The sequence below is a fragment of the Rhinolophus ferrumequinum genome, chromosome 24, assembly GCF_004115265.2.
Source record: "Rhinolophus ferrumequinum isolate MPI-CBG mRhiFer1 chromosome 24, mRhiFer1_v1.p, whole genome shotgun sequence".
In the NCBI taxonomy this organism is placed as follows: domain Eukaryota; kingdom Metazoa; phylum Chordata; class Mammalia; order Chiroptera; family Rhinolophidae; genus Rhinolophus; species Rhinolophus ferrumequinum.
The window spans coordinates 5,354,638-5,370,291 of record NC_046307.1 but is presented as its reverse complement, the minus strand read 5'-3'; the positions used below and the strand labels follow the sequence as shown (position 1 = coordinate 5,370,291).

The window sequence follows — 15,654 nt, the reverse complement described above, 5'->3', positions numbered from 1 at the left end:
ACACAGAGATTGGGTCAGAAACTAGGACTATTCAGACGAAATGAGCTTGTAAAGCACTTCACAAACTGCTGAGGAGGTTATACTTTATTCAGCATTATATGTGGATGTTATAACATTTAAGTAGTGAACAAATGAAGGCTGAAGGTATAGATCTTCTGCTCAGAAGTCATTAAAACCGTAGGTGTGGGTGATGCTGCCCAAAGAGAAAACATCTGTAGAGTGAGAAGAGGGCCAATGCCAGTACTTGGGGATACCCAGTTAAAAGGGGCTACAGGAGATGAGGGGCTAGTGAACAGTGTCTGTGAAGCCATGGGAGTGGATTGTCATGAGCAGGGACAGATATGGCAAAGAGACAGACCAAAATGGTTCTGGAATGAGTAGAGGCTGTTGTATTTGGCAATTTAAAAAATGTGTGTGTGTCTGTGTGTGTGATATATATATATATATGCACATACATACACACATATATATATATATGCACATCCATATATATATATATATATTATTTATTATTATTATTTTTTTGGGCAGAGGGTGCCATGCTAAACCAGGTTGAGGGTTAATGGGTAACTGAATACACTGTTTCTTACAGAAGCTTGATTTCAACAGAAAAGAGGGCAGTAGCTGAAGGGAGGATATTACAATATTACAGAGTCAAAAGGAAGCACATCTTAAGGAGAATGAAGCCTAGGAACTGTGTAGGGAAATAACTTTCTTTAGCAGGAGAGGGAATAATTGATGGAGTAAAGTCACAGACTTTACACAGGAGGGGATGATGCCGAGGAGATGAAAAGGTAAAATGGGAATGCACCGTGGACTTGTGACGCAGAAGGAGGAAACTGAGTAAGTGTTTTCTTGGCTTGGTGGGAATGATGGGGAAAGGTCTTTCTAACTTGAAAGGAAGAGTATAGGTTTAGAGCAGCTTCTGTGGGAAATGAGACAGAATTAACTTCTGTCTGTAAATAGATGGTCTTGTCAGATTGAGTTATTTCATCTTTCTGCTGCCACTGGTAGCAATATGGGAGCAAAAGCTGGAAGCGAAGATAGTGGTGGGGTTATTTTGCCTTCTGCACAGAGGGTTTTTGAACATTATGGGAAATACTGCTATCCAGCCCAGTCATTTTTTTTTTTTTTAATCCAGGATATAGGGAGAAGTGTAAAGTGACTTTTGACAGTCTTAACGTGGCTTCTTCTTTTTATCCTTAGCCATAGGACCTCTGTTTAGCTAGTCTTCAGATGGTTCTCCAGGTTGATTGTTCTATAATTTAGTTGTAATTTTAATGTGGTCATGTGAAGAGGCAAGCACAGTGTTTACCTATTCTACCATCTTGCCCAGACTCACCAAACTGTTTTTGAAAAGACTTTATTGAAGTATAAGTTTCCTAATATAAACTATATAAAATGTACGTATTTTAATGTATGTCTTGATAGGTTTTGATACAATTTATACATCCATGTAACCACAACCACAAGGACAATCAGAATATTTTTATCACTCCAGAAAGTTGCCAGTCGATCTCACTCACCCCACCCCACCCCACCCCACCCCTTCCCCGATTTCAGGCAAACGATGATATGCTTTCTTATTAAATTTATTCTTTTTTTAGCATTTCATATAAGTGGAATCAAAGTGTGTGTAGTTTTTTTGTGTCTGGCTCAACATGTTTTCTTGAGACTCATCTATGTTGATGTGTGTATCAGTGGTTTATTCTCTTTCTTAAAAGTTTTATTGAGGTATAATTGTAAACTGCACAGAGTGTAGTTTGGTAAGTTTTGATGTATCTGTGTGTACATACACCTGTGAAACCATCACTCAGCATAGTTATTTTGAGATTCAACAACATTGTTTCAGGTATCAAGAGTTCATTCCTTTTTATTGTTGAGTAGTATTCCACTGTATGGATGTACCACAGTTTATCTGTTCATCTATTGATGTACATTTGGGTTGTTCTTAGATCAGGCTATTATAAAGAAAGCTGCTATGAACTTTCAATTCTTTGTACAGACACATTGTCTTTTCTCTTGTGTAAATACCCAATTGTAGAATAGCTGCATCATATGGTCGGTGTATGTTTAACTTTTAAAGAAACATCGAAATTATTTTCCAAAGTACGTGCACCATTTTACATTCCCATCAGCAATATAGGAGAGTTTCTATTCTTCCACATCTTCATCAACACTTGGTACTGTCAGCCATTTTTAATTTTAGCCATTCTGATAGACGTGTAGTGGTATCTCATTGTGGTTTTAATGTGCATTTCCTTAATGACAAATGATATTGCACATCTTTTGTGTTTATTTGCTATCCTCTGATGTAGTGTCTGTTCAAATCTTTTTTTTAAATTAAGTTGTTTATTTTCTTGTTGAGTTTTAAGAGTTCTTTATGTATATTCTGGGTGCAAGTTCCTTATCAGATACATGCTTTTTAAAATTATTCTCCCAATCTGTGGCTGGTTTTATTTTCTTAATAGTGTTTTGAGGAGCAGAAGTATTTAATTTTGATAATGTCCAGTTTATCAACTTGTTCTTTTTGTGGACTTTGCTTTGGTGTCATATCTAAGACATCTTGCTTAACACTGGTCATAAAGATTTTCTTCTGAACATCTTATTGTTTTAGTTTTCACATTTAGGCCTATGATCTATATTTTCAATTAATTTTTGTATATGATGTGAGGTAAAAAGAGGTTATTATTTTTGAGAGTAGGAAATTTTATCCTAGTTTTAGTAAAGATGAATAAAGTAAGAATAAGGGAGTCATTTCTTACTGCTGTGGTTCACCCTGTTTTCCTACAGTAGGGCGGCCACACCTTCATTCGTCAATGTTGGCTGCCAGTTATTCAGCATCAGGCAAGAGTTTGCTTCTATCCAAATACATGTTTAAATTTTTTCCTAAAATCATTATTAGTCGGATGATCTCACCATTTGTAGATGAGGTGGGTTATTTTAATGAGCTGTTTCTAGCAAGTACCAGAGGCAGGATTCATGTTCAGATCTCAAGCCTGGGTTTTTTCCTTTACATTGTATTGCTTCTCAGACAGAGGTAAAATGTGTTCTTCCCCCCTTAAACTTTTTCTCACAGAAATCCTTTGACATATACCAAAGTAGAGAGAGGAGTGTAAAGAATCCCCATGTTTTCATCGCTTGGCTTCAGTAGTTATCAACTGTATTTCTGGGTAATTTTTACCTATTTATTTCAAAAGGTCTTTCTGACAACATTTAAATAATGTATCTGATGTGTAGCAAAATTACACAGTAACCTACCTACTACGCAGCCCCATTTTCAGATTTTCCCACTTGTCTTGAAGATGTCTTTTTACAGTGTTTTGAATCAAGATCCAAATAAGATCTCTGTGTTGTATTTTTTTGATATTTCTCTTAAATTTCTCCTAATCAACAACAGTACTATCCCCTTCTCCCTATACTATCCCATTCGCCCTATATTTTAATGTCATTTATGTCTTGAGACAGTGGTCATTTGTCCTGCTAAATTTTCCCCAGTCTAAATTTGGTTTTTTGCATCTTTCAGGTGTCCCTCTAACTTTCTTCTCTATCCTCCATATTTCCTGGAAACTTGTAATTAGATCTAGAGGCTGGGTTAGTTTCACGTCAGTTTTCTTCTGGCAAGGTGATGTGTGCTTCCTATTACATCATGTCAGGAAGCATGTATTGTCGGTTTCCTGCTTAATAGTGATATTAAAATTGTTCAGTGAGTTCATGTCGTCAGCCTGATCAGTGCGTTATAAAGTTTCTTACTGTGATGTATAATAAATACATATTTAGTTTTCGTCAAGTTTCTAGCACATGTCCTTTGTCTGTATCTTTTGGTATTTAACGAGGTGACTTTTGGACTCATCTAAGTAAGGATGGGGACTGTTTGCCTATAGAACCAATTAAATGACGAAGGTTGAAACTTTCAGTTCCACCCCCCTGACCTTGGGAGGGGAGAGGAGCTGGAGGTTGAATTAGTCCCCAATCATGCCTATGTAATGAAGCACCCATTAAAACTCGAAAGGCTGGGGTCAGACAGCTTCCGAGTTGGTGAACACAGTGGAGATTATGGGAGAGTGGTGTTCTTGGAGAGTACGAGGAAACTCTGAGCCCTTTCCCCATACCCTGTCTTATGCATGGTATTTTAGCTGTTCCTGAATTACATCCTTTTATAATAAACTGGTCATCTAGTAAGTTACATGAGTCTCTGAAGTCTGTGAGCTGCTCTAACAAATTAATCGAACCTAAGAAGGTGATTGTGGGAACCTCTAATTTATAGCCAGTTATTCAGAAGTACAGGTGACAACCTGGACTGCAACTGGTGTCTGAAGGGTGAGGCAGGCAGTCTTATAGGTCTGAGCCCTTAGATGTTATCTCCAGGTAGATAGTATCTGAGTTGAATTATAGGATAGACAGCTGGTGTTGAAGAATTGCTTGGTGGTGTGGGAACACACCCCCCACACACATACACCCACGTTGGAATTCAGTAATTGTGTACTCACTAACTGTTCATCTAGTGGTTTAGCATTGGATGAATTATTGAATTGTTACTAATTTGTTACCTTCTCTTTCCCAGGAATCCATACTTGTTTTGTATGTAAACAGAGTGGGGAAGATGTTAAAAGGTGCCTTCTGCCCTTGTGTGGAAAGTTTTACCATGAAGAATGTGTCCAGAAGTACCCACCCACAGTCATGCAGAACAAGGGCTTCCGGTGCTCCCTCCACATCTGTATAACCTGCCATGCTGCTAATCCAGCCAGTGTTTCTGCATCTAAAGGTATGGGTTTTTCACGTGGACCAATCTAATTATAAAATCTTGGTTTCATTGGCAGTGGATATTTGCAGGGGCAATCTGTCATGTCTCTTTGTGACCTCTCTAGCTTTTGTCAGAGTACCAGCATTTTATGTGAGGGAGAAGACAGTAATGGACTAGTTAAGTAGTCACCACGTTGTATTCTATAGAGCCATAATGTAGTGTGGTAGTTTTAAGTACTTGGAGTTTTATGTTAGTTTTCATTTGAAAAAGTATTATGCTGTATGTCTCCGTCCCCTTACTCCATTAGACCAAAGTGTGTTCTTCTCCTTTGGGCCCTTTATTTCTGTGGTTGTCAGACACAATATCCTTCAGACATGCACGTACGAGGTGCGATCAGAAAATACAGAGAATGCTGCTGCCGAGTGCCATCCAGTGGAAAGGCGGGGATCTTCAATATGGGAAGTGCGTATCGAACCTTAGTAACTGACAAGTTTCGATTTGTTTGGTGAAGTCAGTCAGGTGTGAGCTACAGTTGAGAGAAGGTGTGTTTTAAAGTGTGCCGTAAGTCATCCTCCATAATCACAACGCTCTGTGTCACACATCACTTCTGGTATATGGCAATTTCTGTCAAATAAAAACATTATGGTATGTCCTTATTCACTGGCTCTGGCACCGTGTGACTTCTGGCTCTTCCCCAAAAACAGAATGATTTAGGACAGGAAGGCAGCCACAACAGCGCAACTAAAGACACTCACGAAAGAGGACTTCCAGAACTGCTTCAGAAAGTGGCAAGAACGATAGGATAAGTGTGTTCGAAGCGAGGGGGAGTATTTTGAAGGGGATTAATGGCAATGTGTCTTTTACTGTAATAAATTTTTTTATATTTAAACATTCACTGTATTTTTTTTATCACACCTCGTAGGTCAGAACTGAGATTTTTGTTTTGTGTTGATTTATTTATTTTTTTAATGGAAACTCCTATCCTGAAAGTTTTTTTCTCCTTCATAGTTAGGTTGAGAACTGAGGTTTCCAAAATTATGTGTGTGTGGGTAAACTCAAGTTTTTTAATCTGTTACCTGTTGAGAAAACAATCATTTCTTTCTGTTCAGTAATAGTAGGTTTCTTACTTATTTTCCTAAATGCCAAATATTCTCTACTGTTAAATGGTTGTGTGCCCAATGAATCCCCCTTCACCCACAGGGGATTGAGCAGGAAAAGTTAGCAGTGTTGACTTTTCTTTTAATCAGACTGGCAGTACCTATTGTAAGTTGATTTCCAGGCCCTGTAGATCTCATCAATCTTAAGTCAGTAAATTAACTTGCTTGATCAAAATTGCAGCTTAATCATCAGCTACTTTCCCCTTTCAGTAGTTACTGTAGATTGCCTTTAGGTGGTTTCGTAATGGTTTGTAGTTGGTGAAGTATGTTAGAGGATATATTTCATCTGGGAGAAGTAGAGGGTTCATTGACCTGAAAAGCTTTAAGAAGCAGAGTGCCAGGCAACAAGAGCGAGCAGTAGTGTTCTTCCCAGCTGGCCTTTCATTCTCAGTGTGCACATCCCCACCCCCAGCCCAAACCACCCCCATTTAGTTTGCAGGTGATTCCAGGTTTCCTAGGAGTAAGGTCAGGGGTTGGAGTGGGCTTTCCTTGATGATGCAGACTCACTTAAAACAGTTGTGGGTTCTGACTCTTTGTGGCGACTTACACATACCTGCCACCTGAGCTTTTCATAGTGAATTGGATGTTTAAGACCCATTGCCGTAGTAGTACTTCCTTCTATTTGTGACATTTTCTCAGTTCTAGCAAATACACTTGAATAGCTCACATTTTTTTATATTTAATCTCTTTATTTTTCTTTTGCTCCTCCCTGGTTTTCCTACTTCTCATATTTCTAGGTCGTTTGATGCGCTGTGTCCGCTGCCCTGTGGCATACCATGCCAATGACTTTTGCCTGGCTGCTGGCTCAAAGATCCTAGCGTCTAATAGCATCATCTGCCCCAACCACTTTGCACCCAGGCGGGGCTGCCGGAATCATGAGCACGTTAATGTGAGCTGGTGTTTCGTGTGCTCAGAAGGTAAGACAGGACTTCGTGATGTATGAATAGTCTAAAAAGAGATTAATACAATATTTGAATTGCTTTGGAAAGTTTTCTTCACATTGCCACTATAAGAACTATTGGGAGGTGGTGTCCTGAATTAATGATAACAGCAGAGCTTTTAAACTTGGTTTTGTTCCCCATTAGGGAGAGGTTTTATTTTTATTTTGAGTAATGACTTGATTTTTATTAAAATGTTAAACAATTGAAGCAATAAAGAAAAATACACAAGAAAGGAAACAGAATCACTCTTGGAAAACGGGGGAATGTGGTCAAATGGTACAAACTTCTAGTTACAAGATGAATTAAGTTTGGGGGATGTAATGTACAGCATGGTGACTATAGTTAACAATACTGTATTGTATATTTGAAAGTTGCTAAGAGAGTGGATGTCATGCAGGGACTCAGCTCCCGCGCCCCACACAAGAATGCAGGATAGGGGCCAGCCTAGTGGCTCAGGCGGTTAGAGCTCCGTGCTCCTAACTCCGAAGGCTGCTGGTTCGATTCCCACATGGGCCGGTGGGCTCTCAACCACAGGGTTGCTGGTTTGGCTCCTCGAGTCCCGCAAGGGATGGTGGGCTCCGCCCCCTGCAACTGGGATTGAGCACGGCACCTTGAGCTGAGCTGCCGCTGAGCTCCCGGATGGCTCAGTTGGTTGGAGCGCGTCCTCTCAACCACAAGGTTGCAGGTTCGACTCCTGCAAGGGATGGGCTGTGCCCCCTGCAACTAGCAACGGCAACCGGACCTGGAGCTGAGCTGTGCCCTCCACAACTAGGACTGAGGGGACGGCAACTTGGGGCTGAGCGGCACCCTCCACAACTAGGATTAAACGGACAACAACTTGACTTGGAAAAAAGGCCTGGAAGTACACACTGTTCCCCAATAAAGTTCTGTTCCCCTTCCAAAAAAAAAAATAAGAATGTAGGATATGGTGAGGCCAAAAAGGAACAACAACGGAGCCATAGATAGGGGAGTTCATACCACTATATTCTCGACGCAGCTGGTCGAAACACAAAAGCAAACATCTGCCAGTACCCCCAACAAGGGGTCTTCCTGCACTCCAGTCTTGCTGGCGGCCAGGCAAGATTCAGGAAGTAGGATCAACGCGACCCGCAATCCACAATCCACTTGCTAGCCACAGTCCGCTTCTCTACCAACCAACCAACCAACTCCCTAGCATAGCCACAGCAGATATATTAGTGGCTAATGGCTAACCAGTAACAGCTGATGGCCATCTGATTACAGCTGATGGCCATCTAATAACCGAGCCAGCACCTTTCCACATGAGGCCGAGAGCCTGGAAACTGCTCTCCTGGCTCTGTCCCCACAGTGGATCGTTTAAAAAAAATTGTAACTGTGATATGTCGGATATGTTACCTAATCTTATTGTATAATCATTTCACAGTGTATACATATCAGGTCATTATGTGGTACACTTTAAACTTACATAGTGTTATATGTAAACTATATCTCAATAAAGCTGGAAAAAGAAGAAAAAAATAAACTGGAGGCGAGAGAATGAAAGAACCCCAAATCATCCAAAGTCCCACCATCAGAAAAAAACATTGCTTAATATTAAGTGATATTACTCCAGACATCTATGCATATAAACAGATGGAAGGTATAGATAACTGGATATAAACAATTCTAGAAGATGGTATCGTGGTATAATTTTTTTAAATTAATTTTACATGATTTGAACTGAAGAAACGAAAGAGAAGAAATTTATGAATTTCCTTACTATAAGGAATATTAGTTCCTAAAAGGTGTTATAAAGTGGAAGGGAAAAAATTTATATTTTTATTTTTTCCCCTTTCTTTCTTCCACCTACCCACCCCCGACTCCAGTTCAAGCTGTTGTTTCTCAGTCTAGTTGTGTAGGACACAGCTCCCTGGCCCATGCTGGTGTTATGAGCCTATGACGGCCCCCGGCTGGGGCAGTCAGTTGCCGGTCGTAGGTGGGCAGCTCAGGGCAGCTCTCACTGGCTGCCGGCTGCTCACGCTGGCTGCTGGACACTCACACTGGCCATCACCCACTCATGGCAGCCCACCGCAGCACACAGCAGCCCGTGGCAGCTCACTCTGGCTGCTCACGGCAGCCCAGCTCCAGGGAGAGCTGTTGTTCACAATCTTAGCTGTAGAGGGCGCAGCTCACTCGCCCACGTGGGAATCGAACTGGCAACCTTGGCATTAGGAGCACAGCGCTCCAAGCACCTGAGCCACCAGGCCGGCCCTTTATATTGTTTTTCAATTTAAAAATATTTCTCCTCTGGAACAGAGTTAATATTATTATTATTCACAATTTCTTTCCTTTCCATTTCTCGCAGCCTGATTTTTGCTAGTGAAATGGAGGACTTAGTACTCATTGCTTATCAATTTACTTGTAGTTCTGAATTCCTTATTTTAATTTTGCTCTTGGTTGTCTGAACTTCTAAGAAGCAACCATAGGTGTTGTAATTCTCTACTTGAGGCTGTTGGTCATTTGCCTCTATAGCAGTGTGGGGACAGAGCCAGGAGTGCAGTTTCTAGGCTCTTGGCCTCACGTGGAAAGGTGCTGGCTAGTTGGCCGTCAGCTGTAACCAGTGAGCCATTGGGCACTAATATAACTGCCGTGGCTACGCTAGCAGCAAATGGGGTCTAGCAAGAAGATGGTGGCTGAGCTAGCAAGAACAGATTGCAGCTAGCAAGCGCGGAGTGTGGCGGAGTGTGGATTGCGGATTCTGTGGCTCCTGCTTCCTGTGTCTCCAACCCAGCTGCCAGCGAGACTGTAGGGGGAGATGACTCCCCTATTTATGGCTCTGTGGGTGTTCCTTTTTGGCCTCACCGTATCCTGCGTTCTTATGTGAGGAGCGGGACCAGAGACCCCGCAGGCCACCCCGCACGACGAGCAGAAACACATGTTGGTTGGGTTACTATAAATGTTTAGGCTACATGTTCTTTCTCTAAGATTTTTGTGGACATTGATCCACTATCTTCTGGTTTTTAGGATAACACTGGTTCTCTTATCCACTTTCTTTATTCTTTTTGAAATTGGCTAAATTTTATTAATTAGTAATTTTTTTGATACAGTTTTCCTGACTTTTCCTTTTTTGAATATCTGCTTTTTTTTCTCTCAAGATTCATATACATGACAATTTAGGGACAAGATACACCTACTGACTAGGTTTCGCATCTGGACATTTTGTGTTCTCCAGTTATGATGCTAATATAACCAAATAGAATATTAAGTGCTAATATGGGTGGAAAGTGGAACCTTGGTGTATTTAGGAATGTTTCAGTGCACAAAGAGGAGTATGTTGTTTTTGGTTTCAGATAGGTTAACTTTGTTATTGTCCTGTATAAAAATTGATGGCATCATACATTCCTTTTTGTTCTTAGAATGTCTGCTTCTTATAAGACTGTTTTGGTGAACACTGCTGCCTATTATCATATCATCTTTCTTTTGTTTAGAAGAAAATTAAAGACAGCGTTTTGTTATTTAATAGCACTTAAATGTAACATTCTGTAATTCTACTCTTAGAATGAAAACAGCTGCTGAAGTGCAAGCTCCAAGTTTTTGATGTTTCTTGAACAGGAAGATCAAACAGTTTCAGACAGTTTTTCACTTCAGAATGAGATGGTTTCAGAATAGAAGTGCCCGTGTGATGGCAGTCCTAACTTTGGCTTGGACTCTCAAAAGCTACCCAGTCCATTAATGGATACTCATGTTCATTTTTATCCCAGATAAACAAGTCCCCAAGAAAACTTAGTAGCTGCAGCAGTGGCTCTCAGTGATTCATGTTTCCTTGGGAAGCAGGGAGCGCCCAGAGACTCTTTCAGGAACTTCCGTGAGATCATTCAAGCTCTTTTCATAGTAATACCAAGATGTTACTTGCGTTTTTTACTTTGTTGACATTTGCACTGATGGTGCAAAACCGGTGGTGGGTAAAATTGGCACCGTAGCACAAATCAAGGTGTTGGCTGTAAACCATGCAAGTAAAAGCATTCATTGTATTCTGTTACCACACACTTGCAGTAAAAACATGGAAATTTCACATAAGAATATCCTTCATAAAGAGGTAAAATTTACTGATTTTATTAAATCTCAATCCTGAAGTGATCATTGTTTTAATATTCTGTGTGATAAAATGGGAAGTACATGTAAAATGGTTCTGTGATGGCAAAAACAGTCATGCAATTAAGTTGCCAATCTGAACTAGCTTCCTTGTTCTTGAAAACCATTTTTAGTTGTAAGAATGTACTGACAAACTGTGGCTCTTTATACTTAGATATTTGTCCGACATTTTCTTGAAAATGGATGAAAATGAGCCTATTGATTCAAGGAAAACAACTGACAGAAATTGTTGCCAGTGATAAAATATGAGTGAAAATTAGAATTTTGGGAAATATTATCTACCATCCTGAGCTTAACAGCTTCCTGGTATTACTGATGAAATCATAGTGACATTAACAAAAAAGATAATTTTAATAGTACACAATGAAATAAATCAACATTGGGAAGATCTACCAGACTCAGCAAACCAACATTTTTCATATGACCAATGCATGATGTTAAAAAAGCATGCATATATAAAAGAACCATTCAAACTGCAAGACAGATCAATGAGTTTTAATGTAATACTACTAAAAGTTTATTGATATGATTTCAAATTTGACATTGCAAATGAAGTCCACCATGTGGAGTTTTAGTAAATAGTATCAAAGAAGGAATATGTACAGTTACTAAGCAAATTATTAAAATACTTCATTTTCCAACTATCTGTGACATCAGGTTTTTTTGATGGACATCATCCAAACAACATATTGCAGTAAATTTAAAAATATTTGTAAAAGTGTAAAACACTGAGCTCACTAATTTTTGTTTTTTTACTTATATTTAAGTGTGTTTTTCCAGGACCCATCAGCTCCAAGTCAAGTGGGTTGTTTCAGTCTAGTTGTGGAGGGCGCAGCTCAGTGGCCAATGTGGGGATCGAACCGGCAACCTTGTTTTTAAGAGCACTGCGCTCTAACCAACTGAGCTAACCGGTCGTCCCATCACTAAAAATTTTTTATTTTGAAAAATATAGTTTTTTCACAAAAATATTATTTATGTTAACAGTAGATTTATTGTTATTTAAAAATGAATTAATATTTAAAAATTTTTTTTAGTTTTAATCTCTGGTAAATATCAATATTTTTATCCCAGATAAACAAAAGCTCTTTGGGAATCTCCCTTTTTTTTTTTTTTTTTTTTTTTTTTTTGAGAAAAGCCAGCGTAAAGCACTTTTATTGCAATAATAAAACTTGAAACTCATATGTAGTGCGGAGGGTGGGGTGGCGGTAGGCAGTAATAGTTCCTCTCACCAAATCACTACACAGGACAGCCAAGGAGTGAGAGGGACGATGGAAAAGCCAGGAAATTTTGATGAGCAGGGGGAGCTGAGCATCAAAAAGCAGGAGATGCTGAAGCTGTGATGACCAGCATCGTTTTCTTAAGACAACACTCACGGATTTGTCATGATGGCTGGGCTTTCATTGGGTGTTAAGTGTCTACAAACAGCACCTGCAATTTAAACTTTCAATTCAAGTTCTTAAAATTTAGGAAATGGAGCCTGGATAGCTATGAGATTATAAAAGTCCTGACTATCCATTAGAAAAACCACAGGATAGGGTGGGGTGAGCCAGGCCACGTAGGCGGCCGCGGTCCCTGCTGGCCCGGGACAGAGAGCTGTAGTGTCCAGCAACGCAGTGAAAACGATTTGCTTTTAAAAGGCAGAGGGTTTCAGGGGAGAGTGAGACGGGGCAGTGGGGGCGAGGGCTCTCCCCCTCCCCACTTCAGTTTTGGGTAGGGCTCTTAATTCAACCCAAGGACATTTCTCAACTTGGAGAATAATTCGGCCCTCAACAGCGCCTCAAATCTGCTATGGCTTTGCAGCGCAGCAGCAAGAATGTTTAATATATAATAGATAAAAATTTAATCCAAAAAAATAAAATAAAATAAAGATTCTTGCATCCCCCCCACACCAATTCCTAGTCTAAAGTTAACCCATTACTTGTGCTGTTAATACTTGACTAATACTTAATTGGAAACCTAGATCCAAAAGACTGAAACTGAATCTTCACCCCAAAACGAAAACAAAATAAAAGGAGTAACTTGAGGTTTATGGCATATAGTTTAGGTCAACACACATACGAGGAGAAAGGGGAAGAGCAAAGCTGGAGGACAGAACACATTCAGTCGGGGTAGATGTTTATACAAAGAGTGTAGTGGAACATCAGGAAAAGCTCCGTACAGATTCGCGTGTGCGCGTCTGGGGGCGCCAGATCCCTCCATGGCACATCCAAGAACAGGGAGCTCAGGGAGGAGGCCAGGCCATTCCTGTCATTCCAGTTTTAGAAGCTCCACGTCAAAGACGAGAGTGGCATTTGGTGGGATGATGCCTGGGTGCCCAGTGGCGCCATAGGCATAGTCCGGGGAGATAGTCAGTTTGGCTCGCTGACCCACACTCATCTGGGCAACCCCTTCTTCCCAGCCTCGGATCACTTCCTGCTTGCCTAGCATAAACTTAAAGGGCTTGTTTCTGTCCCGGGAGGAATCAAATTTCTTTCCATCTTCAAGCATCCCCGTATAGTGCACCACGCAGGTCTGGCCGCGCTTCGGGAAGGTGCGCCCGTCTCCGGGGGAGATGGTCTCCACCTGCACTCCCATGGCGGCGGCGGAGGCGGCGGCGGACGCGGGGCTGGCGGGCGGGCGGGCGGCGCGATGGGCGGCGCGATGGGCGACGTGATGGGCGGCGTGGACCAAGACCGGACCTGGCGGCGATTCCGCGGCTCTGCTTCGTCCCTCAGCGCGACCTCCCTTATTTTTTTTTTAGTATAAAGTGGTCCTGAGGCCCAAAAGCCTGAGGAACTTCTGATCCCACTATTTAAGATTATCCTGCTGTTTAGAACACAGCAAGAGACTATTCTTAGAACCTTTTTTTAGGCCCATGTATAGGAGAAAACTGAAGGTAACTATCCAGAGTATTAGGATAATAATATGGTAAATTCCTAAATTGAAAGGAATCAATCCCTAGAATACAGAAATATGTTTCAAATTTATTTTCTTACCCTCTTCCACCAAATGTCACTTTTTCATCTTTTGGTTTCCTCTGATGATTCATGCAGTTTTCCCTCTTTTATCTTCTGGTCTTTTCTTCTCTATATATCCTATACCTCTACCACAGACTGTCCTGCCTGCTTCCCACCTGTCTACCTAGACTAATCCTGTTGACTTCTTTCCTCATATTCCCTAGTATAAGACCCGGTATGATATATGGTATGGTATGATATGATATGATACGCGGTCTTATATTAATTTTCGCTCCAAAAGATGCATTAGAGCTGATTGTCCGGCTAGGTATTATTTTCGGGGAAACACGGTAATAAGCCTACTGTCTGAAAACTTGGATGGAGAGGGGAAACTTACATCAACAAACCACATTAGTACCTGTGATTTTAGTCACCAATGAAAATAACAATTACTGAAGTTGTTGATATTTTGAAATATTTGCAGTCATTACTACTGCTAGATCTTGTTATTTATGCATTACAAAGAAACTTATATAACTAATCTCTTGTTCTAACATTTTGATCAGTGTCCTTTTTATTTTATGTATTACATTTATGTATTTATAAATGTTATTCTGAAAAGTGGTCATAAGTGCCACAAGAGTGCCAAAAATAAAAAAGATTAAAAAGTTAGTAATTTAAAAAGAAGGAAAGAACTGACCTTACAGAGACTGATTACCTGTCAGACACTACTCGGCAATTTATTCACTTGTTTACTCCTGAGACAGATTTGCTTATTTATTGTTCATTGTAGAAAACACCTTAACCATTGAGGAAGTTAAAGCTCAGGAAAATAAATTCCCCAAGGTCACATGATCTTAGTGCGCAAATCGGGCATTAGTTAAAGCTTGTGCTCTGTATACTCTGGTCGTGTGTCATTGATATTCTCTTAGTGTGTTACCTGTTAGTGAAGAGGAAGTAATGTATATATGTGTGTATACACATACACAACTTTTAGAGGTTTGCCCTAACCTGATTTTGCCAATAAGATCTCATGTTTATTTGCTGTGAATCTAACAAACCCTCAGGGGTGTGGTTCAGGAATATTGGAAAGGGAATACTCTTTATGAAAGTCTTTCTGAATAACTGATTAAATTACTAGGCCCTTGGCTGAGAGAGAAATAATTGGTTAGGAGCTGAGCAAAATCTGTTTTAGCTGGGTCTTTAAATGCAGCCTTGTAATTCTGAGTGCCAGCGTTTTCTTCTTACAGGAGGCAGCCTTCTGTGCTGTGATTCTTGTCCTGCTGCTTTTCATCGGGAATGCCTGAACATTGACATCCCAGAAGGAAACTGGTATTGCAACGACTGCAAGGCAGGCAAAAAGCCGCACTACAGGGAAATTGTCTGGGTAAAGGTTGGACGATACAGGTGAGTGAGCATGGGGATGGCGCTCATTTCTTTCACCTTCCCGTTTCTTGGGATCTCTGACATACAATACTTAATTTTTAAAAAATGATCTCCCTGATTAAGCAAGGTCCACCCAACCCCCCATTAATTTTCCATTCTATTAGGTTGGTACAAAAGTAATTGCGGTTTTTGTAATTTTATTAACCTTTTAAACTGCAGTTACTTTTGTACCAACCTAATAAAAGAACTCACTTTATGTTTGTGGTCATGTTTGTGGGAATAAATACATACTACCTGTAGAAAATTCATTGATGAAAACGAACCCATGGCCTTACAAACACAGAAGATACATTGTTAACATTTTGGCATATTTACTTGCA

General features: G+C 40.4%; 2 protein-coding genes across 8 annotated transcripts in view; one reads left to right on the top strand and one right to left on the bottom strand.

The window, feature by feature from the left end:
- Window positions 1–15,654, top strand: part of NSD1 (nuclear receptor binding SET domain protein 1) — a 164,757-nt gene that overhangs the window by 123,843 nt on the left and 25,260 nt on the right. For all 7 annotated transcript variants that reach the window (XM_033095854.1, XM_033095857.1, XM_033095853.1 and 4 more), the window contains 3 exons: window positions 4,565–4,765; window positions 6,639–6,818; window positions 15,139–15,295. In XM_033095854.1, the coding sequence (XP_032951745.1) occupies window positions 4,565–4,765; window positions 6,639–6,818; window positions 15,139–15,295 (538 nt within the window). The remainder of the gene's footprint in view (window positions 1–4,564; window positions 4,766–6,638; window positions 6,819–15,138; window positions 15,296–15,654) is intronic.
- Window positions 12,206–13,543, bottom strand: LOC117016529 (peptidyl-prolyl cis-trans isomerase FKBP1A). The gene is made up of 2 exons (XM_033095866.1): window positions 13,111–13,543; window positions 12,206–12,380 (listed from the first exon to the last, which is right to left on the bottom strand). The coding sequence occupies exon 1, from the start codon at window positions 13,524–13,526 to the stop codon at window positions 13,200–13,202; it is 327 nt and encodes a 108-aa protein (XP_032951757.1). The 5' UTR covers window positions 13,527–13,543; the 3' UTR covers window positions 12,206–12,380; window positions 13,111–13,199.